Genomic DNA, 14,715 nt, shown 5'->3' with positions numbered 1-14,715 from the left:
CAGGAACCTCTCTCCCTCTCCCCTCATCCAGTCAACCCTCATCCTATTGATTTGACTCCCTAAGTCTCTCTCCAACACTTCTTTCCATCCCCACTATCCGAATGAGACCGTCACTTTTTCCTCACCTGAGTTCTGACAATAGCCTTCTAGCTGGCCTCTCTGTCCCCCTTCTGAGCTCATATCACACTTGTCACAGGGGCAAGACAGAGCCCCTGTCCACAGCTCATGGATGGGACAGACCAAGACACACCTTCGATCTGATTGGCTGGCCCATTCTCCAGAGCCTGTCAAAGGCTTCCTGGAGTGTCACCTCATGTACACAAGAAGGATGAGTGGGAGTGAATGGCAAGAAAGCAGGAAATACTTGTGCCAAAATTGTGCTATTTTCAAAGTTTCCTTTAGCAGGCGGGCCCCATTGACAAATATGCTCTGAGACCTTTCCTTCAATGGATTTCTTTCTCTATTTACAAAATAATTTCTACTGCACTTGCCCCACTGCCGTTCACCTTTTCTACCATGCTTCCTTCAACTCAGATTTCTTTCTCCCTGATCTGCATCTCTGAGCCAGATATTTTTTAATATATTATTTTATTATTTTATTTTAAAGATTGATTTATTTATACAAGAACCGGGGTACAGGCCAGATGTGCGGGAGGGTGAGAAGATTCACCAGAGACAGAGCGGGGAACAGAACAGGCAGACTGACAAAATACACTGCTGAGGGGAGCAGCGGACGAGACAGGAGAGGTCTGCTGCGCCATGTGGGATTCTCCCCAGCCAGCTGGGATCGAACCCGTACCCGCGCGACAGAGGCTGCGGACAGCTTCACAGTGTGGTGCTCAGCCACCTGTGCCACCAGGGAGGACCTGAGCCAGTTCTTGTGTATAGAATGACAATACATTAGAGTGGGGACCTCAAAGGTATGTTCCCTGGAGGGAGAGGCACCCTGGAAATGGGCACTAATTGCATTAACACATATTTCAAATGCATGTGCGTGCATACACACACACACACACACACACACACATTCCCTGTATATAACTAGTCATTAGTGCTGCTAACCAAATTTTTTTTAAAGATTTATTTATTTATGCATACAAAAACTGGGATACAGGCCAGAGGTGTGGAGAGGGGGTGAGAGAATTCACCAGAGACACAGTGGGGAACAGAACAGGCAGACTGAAATACACTGCTGAGGGGAGCAGCAGGCGAGACAGGAGAGGTCTGCTGCACCATGTGAGTAGCTCCCTGCTGGCCAGGATTGAAATTGTGCTGCAGAGGCTGAGTATAGCTTTATAGTGCTGTATAGCTTTAATGTGTTTAACCATTTGTTTGTGCCACCAGGGAAGCCCCTGCCAACCAAATATTTTTGCTTCTCTTTCCAGCTACATGGGAGTATTATACCTATTGAACCTCCCAGATCCCTGTGCCCTTGTGACTGCTTTGGCCAGTGAAAGGAGAGCAAAATTTATGCATATTTTTTTATTTTTATTTATTTTTTTAAGATTTATTTTTATTTATTTATTTACACGTGCACTGGGTACAGTCAGAAGCGCGGGAGGGTGAGAGAATTCACAGAGCCAGAGTGGGGAGCAGAGCAGGCAGAAGGACTGAAGTACACTGCTGAGGGGAGCAGTGGGCGGCAGGAGAGGTCTACGTGCCATGTGGGACCCTCCTCTGATAGCCGGGGAGCAGCCGGGGATAGAACCAGCGCTGCAGAGGCTGCGGGCAGCTTCGCAACCCAGGGCTCAACTGCTGCGCCACCGGGGAGGCTCTACTTATGCATATTTCTTGTAGGTAAAAATTAGTACTTGATTTGCCCCATCCTCATGCCCTGCCTTGAGGAGACAACCTGTCCAATTGCAGCAGCCTGTCTTCTTGAGCAGCTATGGAAAACAACATACTTCATGAATGGGGAAAAAAAATGTTATGTTAAACTACTGAGTGTTACTATAATACAATCTGACTGATACACCCCGTCAAATCCAGGTTGGGGGTACCAAGATTTTATGGCTCTTTGGTATTCAGCAACCTGAGTCTTTGCACCTGAGTTGCCTTCCTCCTGCCTAGCCCCCATAGGTTGGAAGATTTCCAGGTTATTATTCTTTTCCCCATTATAATGGGGACCATTATAGTCTCCTTGTAAGTTTTGAAGTTTACCCAAATCAACTTAAATTCAAGATGAAGTTGCAGAAATAGTTATAGAACATGAAAACATTTGCTGAGCTATTCAAAAACAGTCTAATTACTTTATATCTGTCACACTAACCAATGTATGGCCAAAAGAATCCACTAATCTCCCTTTCTCCAAAAGCAAAATGCCAGCTTCTGCTCCATATCAGCTCTGGTAGGCTAATTGTAGGTTAATTTCAGAGGTCCTGTCACATGGTAGTGAATGACTTTGGACAAATTACTTCTGAGTCCCAGTTCCCTATCTGAAAATGGTGATGGTGATGATGATGATGATGATATCATAAAAAAAAAAGGAAAGGTGCATTTGGGCATTGAACATACTATCCACTCTACACATGGAAAGATAATGTGTGTGTACATGCTTTGAAAAGGGAAAGCTCTATGCAAATACTAGTTGATAATATTTTTAACCAATACATGGCCAAAAAAAAAAAAAAACCCATCCAAAATCAAACTCCTCAACTTGTCCAATCTTTATAAACCAACCCCAGGTGTGGACATTGGTGTATATTTAATTTCTGCAAAATACCCCATAGTACAGAGCTCATTCTTTTTTTTTTTTTTTAAAGATTTATTTATTTATGCATACAAGAGCTGGGGTACAGGCCAGAGATGGGGGCGGGGAGCTGAGAGGATTCACCAGAGACAGAGTAGGGGGCAGAACAGGCAGACTGACTGAAATACACTGCTGAGGGGAGCAGCGGATGAATCAGGAGAGGTCTGCTGCGCCATGTGGGTTGCTCCCTGGCCGGCCGGGATCGAACTTGTGCTGCAGAGACTGCGGATTGCTTCATAGTGTGGTGCTTAACCCCTTGAGCCACCAGGGAGGCCTGGAGCTCATTCTTTAAATAGGACAAATTGCACATTAGCTAAAGAGTGGGGCCAGGCACCGCAGAGGAGGCAAGTCACATTCAATAATAATTGGCAGGCTCAGCAAACACCATGGCAGTGTTGGTTTCACAAAATTATTTCCTGAAGAACCACCCAGCACATCCAATTATACTTCGTGTGTCCTTTACCCAATGCTGAATCAACTTCAGTTCATCAATGGAGCTTTCAGAAGCCTTCACTCCCCAGCCCCACCTTCAGCCCCATCCAAGGAAAGGGCGCCTGCCTGCACCTCTTTCTTCCTGCAGTCCTTCAGGCTTTTTCCTCACACTAGGGGAGTTCCCTTTCTTGCCCTTGGGGCAGCTGCTCAGCCAGGTCCTGACCTCTCCGGAACAGAAGCCTAAAAAAGGAGCCCTCAGCCGCTAAGGGTGGAGCCCGCCAAGCCAGCTTATAAAACAGTTTCCCTCGGTCTACCGCCTTTAAGCGCCTGGGGCCTGAGTGTGGCCACCATCTAAGTGCTGACCTTGCTCTCAACCGCTCTTCCAGTCCACTGCTTCCCAAACTTATCACCTGAAGGGGCTGTTAGAACTTCCCTAAGCTGGGTTTCTCTCCCCAGTTTCTGATTGAGTGGGTTCAGGGTGGGGCCCAAGAGCTTGCTTTTCTAACGGGTTCACCATGTTGCTGCTGCTTGTGGTCCCAACCACACTTAGGGAATCACTACCTCTAACTTAATGCTGCTCCCACACAGAGGTGCCTGCCGCGCACCACAGTGCAGACCCCAGTGACTCTCCTGCCCCCCAGCACCACACAAGTAGGGAATTGCCTGCAGCAAACGGAGCTGAAGACCCAGGAAGGCAAAGCCTTCATTTTGGGGGGTTCCTGAAGGGTTTGTGTAGGTAGGAAAGCAGATAGGAATAATACCTTGGAAGCCTGAGGGTCCTCAGACCTAACAGGATATTTCATCGTTAAGGTTGTACTCACCTGGTTTCTTCATTCAGCATATATTGATGGGTGCTAGGCCTAGGGTTACCAAAGTGAAAAGACGGGGTCTCAGCCCTCCAGGAGTTCATGGTAACTGGGAGGGAAATGTGCAAGCAGTTACAGGGCAGATAAGACAACTTCCTAGGGAGGGAATGTCAAACTCCTGTGCTGGGTGGGTAGGCTCTAAAATCTATCTGAGGAGCTGGGAGTTTTTATGGAAGAACTGGCACTTATGCCAAGACTTGTAGGATGTGTGGGAATTTGGCAGGTAAAAGGAGTAGATGGGAGGGGGTAAAGTGGGAAGGGGTTTCCCCAGGCAGAAGGCATAAGCAAGGGGACTGCTGTAGTGCAAGGTTCCAGAGGGAGAAGCAGCTGGGAAGATTTAACAAGCAGGTCTCAGGTCTGGGCCTAGTCTCCCTCTTCTTTGAGTGCTCCTTCTCTGTTTCCTGTTTGTCTCTTGTCAGCTGCTGGCCCTCATTAGTCCTGTCTTGACATTAGCCTTCTCTCACTGTCCATGTCCACTCCCAATGAGCGCCTCTACATCTGAGGCCTTACTTTCAATATGTTCACTGAGGGGGCCCTCATTTGTGTCTCCAGCCTAGGGTTCTCATGTCCCCAAGTATCTCTCCTCCTACTGTCTTGGTGAACGGTACCAACATCCAGCTACTTCTGTAAGCCAGAGGATTTTGTGAAATGACATCTCATAGAAGACTGGTGAAAAGTAATTTGGTACGTTAAACTGCTGGTGCCATTTATTAAAACAGAATAGAGGATGAAAGATGCAGGGTTCTAATTCCAAGTCTACACTCATTAGCTGAGTGACCTTGAGCAAATTACTTAAACTATCTCTTATCTTTTTTTAAAAAAAAATATTTATGCATACAAGAGCTGGGGTACAGGCCAGAGGTGCGGGGTGTGAGAGGATTCACCAGAGACAGAGTGGGGAACAGAATAGACAGACTGACTGAAATACACTGCTGAGGGGAACAGCGGGCCAGACAGGAGAGATCAGCTTCACCATGTGGGTTGCTCTCTGGCTGGCCAGGGATTGAACTCGTGCTGCAGAGGCTGCAGATTGCTTCATAGTGTGGTGCTTAACCCCTTGCGCCACCAGGGAGGCCCCTCTTATCTTTAAAATGGATATAATGATGGTACTTACCTCACAAAGTTGTTCTATGGATTAAACAATTACATTGCTGCCAGTTATTACTCCTATGTGAAGTACTTTCCCTGGATTCTCTTGGAAATGGTGAGTTTCTGGCCCAAGGTCACTCTGCTGGCAAGTGGCAGAGCCAGATCTAGAACCCTGAGCTCTCTGGCTCCTAAGTCACCTTCACCTCATTGTCACAATGTTGATCTGGAGATTGTATCACAAAAGAGGAAAATGTATATGGTAGAATACTAAGTGAAAGAGCACAGCAGATTGCATAATCAATGTGAGTACAACTGTATTATTAATAAAGGGAAACTAATCTACAAATAGAAAAGGCTAGAAGGAAATACAGCAAATGGCTCAATGTGTTTGTATTGGGGTGATGCTTGTCTTCTAATTCTCTGTATTTTCTACATTTCCTTTAATACCCACAACTTTCACTGAAAATAAATGATTTAAAACATTAAAAATTTATTACATTAAAAACAGTTACAAGCCCACAACCTGTTTGATTGAAAATTACACTCTCTGTGGTCTAGGGAGAGGCTCCTGTGTTTTTAAACCTGCCCAATGGTGGGGGCTGCCTCGTAGCAGGAGCCCGCCTCCTGACCTGGAGTAAATTCCCAGGAGAAGTTTCTCCTGGGCTTTGAATTTGCACTAACAGGTGTGAACATCCTAGTAGTGGTTTGATGATTATATCTGATACTGCAAACAGACAAAAAAACTTTACACTTTATTGGTTTCTCTTCTCAGTTCTTGACTTACTTCCCTGAACAGAAAACTCTTCAGTCTGTAAAAGCCACGATAGGAAGTAGGTGTTGTAGCCATGTTGGACCACTCACCCACAGCTGACAACCTGGCCACTGGAGCAGGATGTCAAAATATGGCCTGTCAGGAGGGAAGTTCCAGACGGAACCCGGCTTCTCCAACCGCCTAGGGCTTTCTGGACAGCGCTCCTTGAGATCAGTTACATTTTTTTTCTTCTTCTAAATAGCCGGCCGAATGCTCCTTTTACAGTTCTGGCTGAGTTGCTAGCTTCAGCCGAGCGGGGACGCCTGCCAGGTACCTGGCTCCCTGAACACCGCCCAAACTGGTCAGGCCGGTCCGCCCCGTGGCTGTTTCTGCCAGCACTTGCCCGCGTGTGTGTAGATGTGTGAGTTAGGGACCCACCCTTCTCCCCAGCAACTCAGGTAGATGGAAGGCAGCTGCGGGCACTATCAGCCGGGCAGTCAGGCCAGATGGGTGGAGCTGAATTAATCTAACCTGGAATTTCAACTTGGCCTGCACAACAGGTGAGGGAAAAAAGCAGCCGAGAGAAGGGCAGTCTGGCAACTTGGAGCTATCTTGGTGCCTTGCCCCATGCCCCAGCCTGGAAAATCGCCCGGGAGGGACTTTTCAAAGTGCCTGCGCCGGGCGTTAGGGCTCGCTTGGCGGGGCCCGGCGGAGGCGGTGCGCGCCCGGCCCGAGGGCTGTCCTCCGCGGCTACCCCCGCGGCGCGCCCGTCCCCCTCCTCTGGGAGCAGGGCGGGGGGATCGGATTAGTCTTTGTTTTCGACGCGAAAGAGTCGAGCGCGGCGCGGGGGAGGCCGGCGATGGCAGGGCCCGGGGGTCCGCGGGGGCGCGGCGCTGGGCGCTGACCCGAGCGAGGGTGCCCCGCGGCCGGCGGGCGGCCTCTGCCCCCAGGTACCCCCTCTGCGCCGGCCAGGCTGCCCCGGCCCGCAGCCGCGCGCCGTCCCCCATTGTCCTGCCGCGGGAGGAGCGGGCGGCCGCGGGCGATGAGGGCCCGGCGGGCCCGGGGCGCAGGGGGGCCGGGGCGCGGGGGCCGCCCCGACCGCCCGGGCCGCAGGGAGCGGCAGGAAGTGGGGCCACCGCGCGGCGCCCGGCGCGGGCCCGGCCGAGCGGTCCGCGTGCCCCACCCGCGCGGCCCGCCTGGCCCGCCTGGCCCGCCGGGCGGCAGCGGCGAGGGCAGGGCGGGCCGGCGCGGGGCCGCCGCCCGGGAGGCCGCGCGGCGCGGGCTCTGCAGGTGCAGGGGCTCCGCGGCGCCCGCCCGGCCCCGCGCCCGCGGGCGGCCGGCCGCCCCTCCCCCCGGAGCGCCCCCCGCGCGGCCCGGGGCCGGCGGCGGGGGCGGCGGGGGCGGCGGGGCTCGGCGGGGCCGCACGTGCGCGCCCTCCCGGGCGGGGGAGTCCCCGGGCGAGCACGTGCCGCGGCGCGCGGGGGGCGGGGAGTCCCGCGGCCGCCTTCATTGCTGCTGCTGCTGCCGCCGCGGCCGCCGCTGCCTCTTCCTTCCTCCTCCGCCGTCCCCGCGGCCGGGCAGGGGCTCCCCGCGCGCAGCGAGGCCGGCGGGCGCTCCGGGAGGCGCGCGCCCCAGGCGGCGGCGGCGGCGGCGGCGCGGGCCGGGAAACTTTGCCCCTTTGTGCGCTCCGCCCCGGAGGCGGCGGGCAGGTCGGTGCAGTCGGTGCCTTTCCGGCTCCGGGGTGGGGGAGGGGCGGCGGGAGGCGTGGGGGGCCCGGCGGGGGGAGGGGACGCCCTGGGGGGCCGCTACTTTGTGGCGGGGGACGCGCGGGGGGGCCTCGGGCGGCCGCGGAGCGGCGCGGCCGGGGGCGGCGGGGCGGGGCGGGGGCTGCGGAGCCGCCGGAGCCGAGCGGCCGAGGCCCCAGAACAAAGGAGCCCGAGCGGCGGCGCGCGCGCGGCCCGGCCCGCGGCAGGAGCGCGCCCCCCACCCCGCGCCCCTCGGCGCCGCGGGCCGCCCTCCGCGCTGGCGGCGGCCCCGGGCGCCCGGCGCTGCCCGTCCCGGCCGCACCCCTCGAGCCGCGGCCGTGGCGGGGGCGCGGGGGCGCCGCGGAGCCGCCGACAAACTTTATCCTGGAAGCCCCGCGCCCCTGGGGAGGGCCCGGCCACCTCCGGCGAGGGGAGCGCGGGCGTCGGAGGCGCTGCCCGGGCCGCGGGGGGGCGCGGGGCAACTTTCCTAGAAATCTCACCCTGACCGCCCCCTTCGGCTTTTCCTCCGACCCCCGGCACCCCGTCCGCTCTCGGCCCTCCTCCCCGAGACAGGGAGCCGGCGGTGCCCAGCACACACTTTCGTCTGAAGAAGCCCCTGCTTCCCCCATTTTCTCTTTCCCAGAAGCAGGAAGAGGTGGCCTGTGAAAGTTGTCCCCGAGCCCCTGGTGATGTGCTTCCCCTTTCTGTGTCTCTTTCAGGCAGCGCTGCCTTCTCCATCATCCTGTTCAGGAGGAGAGAGAAATACCAGCAGGAGAAATCCCTCGCCCTGCCCTGCCCTGCCCTGCCCTGCCCTGCCCCCGCCACACACTCACCTGCTCACCTCATGCCTGGGTCCGGGGTGTGTGAGGGTGAAGAGCCCACCCAGCCAAGATGATCCCATCTCTGGGGACTGCTGCTGGTGTCCTCCCCCAGATCCTGGGCCCCAGCAGGTGGGAGAGTGGCCCCCGACTGAGCCCTGACAGACTGCTGCAGAGAAGGTGAAGAGGGTTGCGAAGAGGCACCCATCCAGGACACTGAAGCTAATATTACCTTCACCCTTGTAGACTCTTGACTGTTTTAGGAGAGAAGGACCTGTTGGTGGCCTTTGCAGGCAGCCAGGAAGCTGGACAGTGGCTCTGCCCCAGCACCTATGCCCCCATCCCTGGTCACATCATGAGCCAGTTTCAGGTGCCCCTGGCAGTCCAGCCGGACCTGCCAGGCCTTTATGACTTTCCTCAGGGCCAGGTGGTGGTAGGGGGCTTCCAGGGCCCCGGGCTGCCAATGGCTGGAAGTGAACCCCAACTCCGAGGGGGTGGAGATGGGCGGAAGAAACGGAAAAGGTGTGGTACTTGCGAGCCCTGCCGGAGGCTAGAAAACTGTGGGGCTTGCACCAGCTGTACCAACCGCCGCACACACCAGATCTGCAAACTGCGCAAGTGTGAGGTGCTCAAGAAAAAAGTGGGGCTTCTCAAGGAGGTAAGCTGGCCCTTGCTTGGCTATCCTGCACCGTCCTCGAGGGCGCTGTGTTCACAGGTGTCTTTTAAAAGGCAGTTAAGTCCTTCACCTGTTCTCATCCTCTTGGTCCAGCGTCGAGTGGGGCCGAGAATAGGACTGCGCACCTGGTGGCAGCTGGTTTGTGCTCCTTGACCGGCCTGCCATTGTGAGAGAGTGACCAGGGCATGGAGGGCTCTGTGCTAGTGCTCTCATTTCTGATGCTTGCATGGGACACAGGACAGTGATAACCAACTTTATTTCTAGAAGTTTCTTCCCCTGCTTGAAGCCTCACATGTTGTATTTCAAGGCCACACCAATGGGTGGGTGATACGGAGAGTCATGGTGTCAGGTAAGGGATGGAGACAGGTGGATTTGGAAAGATTTAGAGTGACAAGGTGATTTTGTCCTGCTCTGGTAGGGTGAGAGGTTTCTTTCCCCAAACCTTTTCTTGGGTACCATCATTTTTCTCAGAAAGACAGCAGGAGAGCCAGCTTAAACTGTTTGGGAGTTTAATGAGAAGCCCGTGATTTGGATTTCCCTATTAGACTGAGTAATTTTGAGGTCAAAGACCATTTTCTGTCTCTGTAGTCTCCCGACCTGGCTCAGTTCCTCGGCGTGTAGTAAGCACTCAGCTGTTAGTTGAATGAATGATGTGCAGTTGAGTCAACCCGGGGAGGAGTCTTCCCGTTATTTGGAGTAGGGGGCAGAGGGAGGGAAGGAGGAGTTGGGATGCGAGTAGGGGGAAGTGGTGAGACGAGACCCTGCATTGGCCATCTTTCCCTTCCATGCCGGTGGCGGACTGCTGACACAAGGTTGGTGGCAGCCGCGACAGCAGAGAGTTGGCAGAAGTAGGGACGCGCGAAGTTGAGCAGCATGGGAGGAGCGGTGTAGCGGCTGAGGTCGCTCCAGGCAACAGAACTGGCGCTGGACAGAGACGGAGGCCTGCGCTGTCTGTGGACTCCCCGCCTCCACCACTGATTTGTCTACGGGCTCATACAACTCGCGGCCCCTCTCTGGGCCTGTCTTCTCCCTGGGGAAATGGAAGGGTTGTGCTTGATGGCCTTTGAAGCCCTTTCCAGCTGGGCTGTGCGTCTGAGGGCTGGGGCACCTGTGGCTTCAGTGGGCTGGTGTCAGCTCAGGATTTCCCTGACTGCTGAGTGCAGAGCTGTGCTGCAAGGTTGGTGGGGCTGTTGTGGCCCCACGGTTGGGGAGAAAGGCCCAAGTGTGGGGGCAGGGATGTTTCCACCCCTTCTCTCTTCTCATGTCCACTCCCTGTGCAAGTTGCATGTCACGGTCCAGGGAGTAGTCACGTTGGTGCCCTATTTCCCCAGTTTTTGGTTAAAGCGGACATCTGGATCAAAATAAGCAGACAACTGCAAGAAAGAGAACTGCTGTTTCCCACCCCAGCCTGGGAGACAGTGTCCAGCCCCTTAATGTTGCTGGTGTTGGGGGGAGTTGGCATCCTGCAGCCCCAGTGCCCGGAAGGTCATTTTGAAAGGGGAGGGTGGGATCTGGGCTTGGCATTCTTCCTAGACATGAGATCTAGTGTTTCAGTGTCGGGAAGCTCTATCCCTTCTACTTTGTAAAGCTTGGTTCCCTTCTCCATCCCCATTGTTTCACTACATTCTGCCCATAGTCAAACCCAAAGGCTCTCCAGGCTCTGCTTTATGGCCTGGATGTTCCTGGAATCAGTGGCCCTTGTGAGCTGGGTTCAGGCTCTTCTTTCAGCTGTAATGAAGCATACCTGTGTGAAAGGGGCTGGGCGTGAGCCCCGGGTTATCCTGTGTATAAACTGCCAGCACCGGCTGCCAGGTGGTTATGGTTAAGATCCTGGGGATCTGGGTTGCCTGAGGCTTAGAGGCAACCCCCGCTGAGAGATGTCTGCCTCCCTGTGGACCTTGCCATGGCCGGCTGCCCCACTTGGCCCCCACATTCCGGGGAAATGCAGCTGGTAGACTGCTGGCCCACAATAGAGTTCTCCCATTTTCTAGAGAAACAATGGAAAAGGGGCAATGATGTGCGCTTTTTCTTAAAGCTGACTTTCTTTGAAATAATAGTACTTTAAGAATACATCCTTTTACTTCTTTCTTCTATGTTCTTTCTCTTGTGGAATGAAGATCTACTTTTCTTTCTTTCTTTTTTTTTTTTTTTGTAGTCCTGGTTAAATACACAGTGTCAGCTAGTGTCTGTCTCCACAACTTTTTTACTTGGCCCGTGCAGGCTGAAAGCGTGGGACTCACTTTATAGCGGTCCAGGCTCCGCTGTGTTTCACAAATACACTTCTGGCGGTGCTGACATGCCTGAGGGGCTCTGCCCCAGTGAGGGAGCCCGGAGAACCAGCTCAGCACTCACCATTCCCCCAGGGGACCACTGAGACATTAACCATCAGATCCGAGCAGCCGTGTAGTAGGGGGGATTTGTCCAGCAATCTGGGGAGGCCAGGAACTGGGGTGGGGAAACATTCCTGGAGCCTGCGTTTTCTTTGGTTTTGGCTCAGGAACAGAACTTTAGAATTTGACTTTGACTCCTCAGGTGGAGCAAGATTTAGCATCCCAGGAACCTCTTGGGATTAGCCCTTCTTTGCAAGATTGTTTGACGCTTAATTGAGATAAAATATGCATAAGGTTGAGCACATAGTAGTTAATCAGTGTGTGGTGACAAAACATTGCTAGAACATCTGGAAAAGAATTCATCTTCATGCATATTGTACATTAGTCTCTGCGTTGTAGTTTTCATTTTTTATTTTTTTTTTAAAGATATATATTTATTTTTATACAAGAGCTGGGGTACAGGCCAGAGGTGCGGGAGGGTGAGAGGATTCACCAGAGACAGAGCGGGGAGCAGAACAGGCAGACGACTGAAATACACTGCTGAGGGGAGCAGCGGGCGTGACAGGAGAGGTCTGCCTCGCCATGTGGGAATCTCCCTGGCTGGCAGGGAATCGAACCAGCACAGCAGAGGCTGCGGACAGCTTCACAGTGCTGCGCTCAACCCGCTCTGCCACCTGGGAGGCCCTGAGTTGCACTTTTTAAAGATGAAATTATGTGTTTATCTCAAAACATCCCTTAACTTTTTCATAAAAGAATTGTGGGGCCAGGTAGAAGGACAGAGGAGTTTGCTTGCTTCTTTGGGGAGGAGGCTGGACACCCAATAGCAAGGAACTACTGTGCTGCTGGGCCGCACCGAAAGGTGCTAATGGGTGAGGGGAGTAGAGACCTGACAGGGAGGGTAGGAGAATAACCCTCTGTGAAAAGGACCTGCTTAGAAAAATGTGTGCATAAGGTTAGAAGCATGACTGAAAAAATGAAGAGGAATAGAAATATATATATATGGTGATATATGGTGGGAGAATCCTGGTTAGCCCTCAGCCAAGAGAATTCCGTGGCTGAAGCAGATCTCTATGCCAGACTCCTTGCAAATAGGACTCTCAACAGTATCAGAACACTTGACACGTCCTGGCTGTCCTTGCCAGTTCCCTTTCTGAAGATGGAGGCTGTGAAGAGGCATGCGTTCAGGCTGGACTAGTTCCCACCATAGAGGGAGGATTGGTTAATATTCTTTAGAGCAGTGATAATATTCTATAGAGCAAGGGACCCCACCTCAGGGTTTGTGAAGCCTGAGAGAAGACCTTTCAGGGCGTGGTGTTTACCATAGACTTTAGAAAGTTGTTTTTCAAATGCAGACTGTTTTAAACCCCATGGCCATACACTCTAAAAGGGAAGTTAGAGCTCCCTGCTAAAAGGGAAGAGAGAGAGTTAGTGGCTCTTTAAGAAAGAAATGCTGATGGACTGTCCTCAATGGTGCCCTGAGGAGGGAGGCGTTGAAACTGGGGAAGAACTGAAGGGTCTGTGAGCGCAGATGGCCAAACTTTGCTGTGTGGAAAGGGTTATGTGTCACTGAAGGCAGATGGAAGGGCAAGAGGAATGTCAGAAAGTCCAGTAGCCAGGATGTGCTGAGGTTGCTGGAAAATACTCAAGACGATAAAAGGCTTTTACATGTTCCCAGCAAGAACAAGAAGGAAAGGATAGGCTTACAACTGCCCAGAGCATCATGAATGACAGAGAGTGGCCAGGTCCCTGTGGTGTTAGGAAATGTCAACTGGGGAAAGACCTCAGCATGTGTGCTGGGGGAGCCAGCCTGCCTGAGGCTGAGTCATTCACTGCCCATGCCACACCTCCAGATATGCACGTGGAGCGATGTCTGGGAATTATGATTGAAAGAGGGCCGAAAGGCCAGAGAAAGGTAAAATGTCCAGTTTTTCAAGGAGATTTTGGAAATTATAAATGTGTAAACTCAAGTCAGCTTTTGACAGTTTTAAAGCAGATTGTTAAAAAGGTGGTTTGTGAGACTTTAGAAAGGCAAGTGGTAAGCTTTGGCGGGTCTCTGTTCTTTGCAATACAGCCCAGTCAAACTAATGGATTGGAATTTCTGCAAATAAATGAAGATATCACCTGCCAGTTCTTGAACAGTTCAGAGGGCCAGTTTCTTATTTAAGGTCACCCTAAAGAGAGGGCATTAGAATAACTGCCCTGTTCAATCTTTTTCCCCGCCCCCCGAATCTTTTGTATCAACCATGTGCATCAGGGGTGTCACATTGGGTCCCACCCCGAGGGATTCTGATGTAATTGGCCTGCCATCACCTTGGTGTGTTTAATCTCTAATGAGAGTGGAAACTGATGCAGATGAGAGACGAATGTGGTGGGCACCTACCTGACTCTTCCAATGCAGTTGGCTCCCCTGGGCCACTGGAATGGTTCACAGCCATACTTCCACATTGCTGATCAGTGGGCCAGTGCCATTGACATTATTTAGGAGCTTCTTAGAAGTGCAGATACTGGTCCTACCTCAGATCTGCAGCCTCAGAATCTGCACCTTAACCAGGTCCCCAGGTGATTGCATGTTGAAGGTTAGAAGAGCTGACCTTACACCGCGTTTGTGACTGGGAGAAGGGCATAGAAGTAAGTCTTGAACACAGGTAAAGAATTTCACTTGCCATCAAGGTTAGGAAGGAACCCTCATCCATTTCTTTACCCTGTAGGCCAGGGAGACAAGAACACTGTGAGATTTACTCCATATTTATTGTTATTCTTCTGGAATCCATTTTCTTCTAGTCTAGTAAGCTATCAATAAACCTAGGAACCTTGTATTCCTTCTGTTTGCTGCTCAGAAGCCTGACTTGGGAGAGAGTAGTGGCTGCTGGTAGTTGTAAAGAGGGTGGGTATGTCCATAGACTCTTGGGTCATGGAAGGATCTGGAGGTTTATGGAGCAGAGGGATGTGTGCCCTCTCCACATGATGTAGACATTAAGTGTGTCAGATCTCGGGTGGTTGTGGTGGTGCAGGTATTATATTAAATGATATTGAATAGAATAAGAGGTGAAGGAGAGTGGGCCATTGTGGAACAGTTGACCCCACCAAAATTGGTGGAATCTAATCATGGTAAATCCAAAATCCATTCTTGTTTAAAAAAAATAAGTAAATGTACCAGTAAGAAACCTGGCTGCCTAACAGGTGGGAAGAGCTGAAACTCCAAAAAGGATGTTGACATCCTGTCTTGAGAAGCTCTGTCAGAGTGGTCCCATGTAGGACA

The 14,715-nt window shown here is 52.8% G+C and overlaps 1 protein-coding gene across 1 annotated transcript in view; it reads left to right on the top strand.

Moving 5' to 3' along the window:
• Window positions 1-8,805: 8,805 nt before the first annotated feature.
• Window positions 8,806-14,715, top strand: part of TET3 (tet methylcytosine dioxygenase 3) — a gene marked incomplete at both ends in the record, with an annotated part of 87,910 nt that continues 82,000 nt past the window's right edge. Inside the window, one exon of the mRNA XM_084235202.1 lies at window positions 8,806-9,108. Within this exon, the coding sequence (XP_084091328.1) occupies window positions 8,806-9,108 (303 nt within the window). The remainder of the gene's footprint in view (window positions 9,109-14,715) is intronic.

Source organism: Talpa europaea (assembly GCF_964194135.1).
Source record: "Talpa europaea genome assembly, chromosome: 6".
Taxonomy (NCBI): domain Eukaryota; kingdom Metazoa; phylum Chordata; class Mammalia; order Eulipotyphla; family Talpidae; genus Talpa; species Talpa europaea.
The sequence above is the reverse complement of the archived record's forward strand: the minus strand, read 5'-3'. Positions and strand labels throughout refer to the sequence as shown.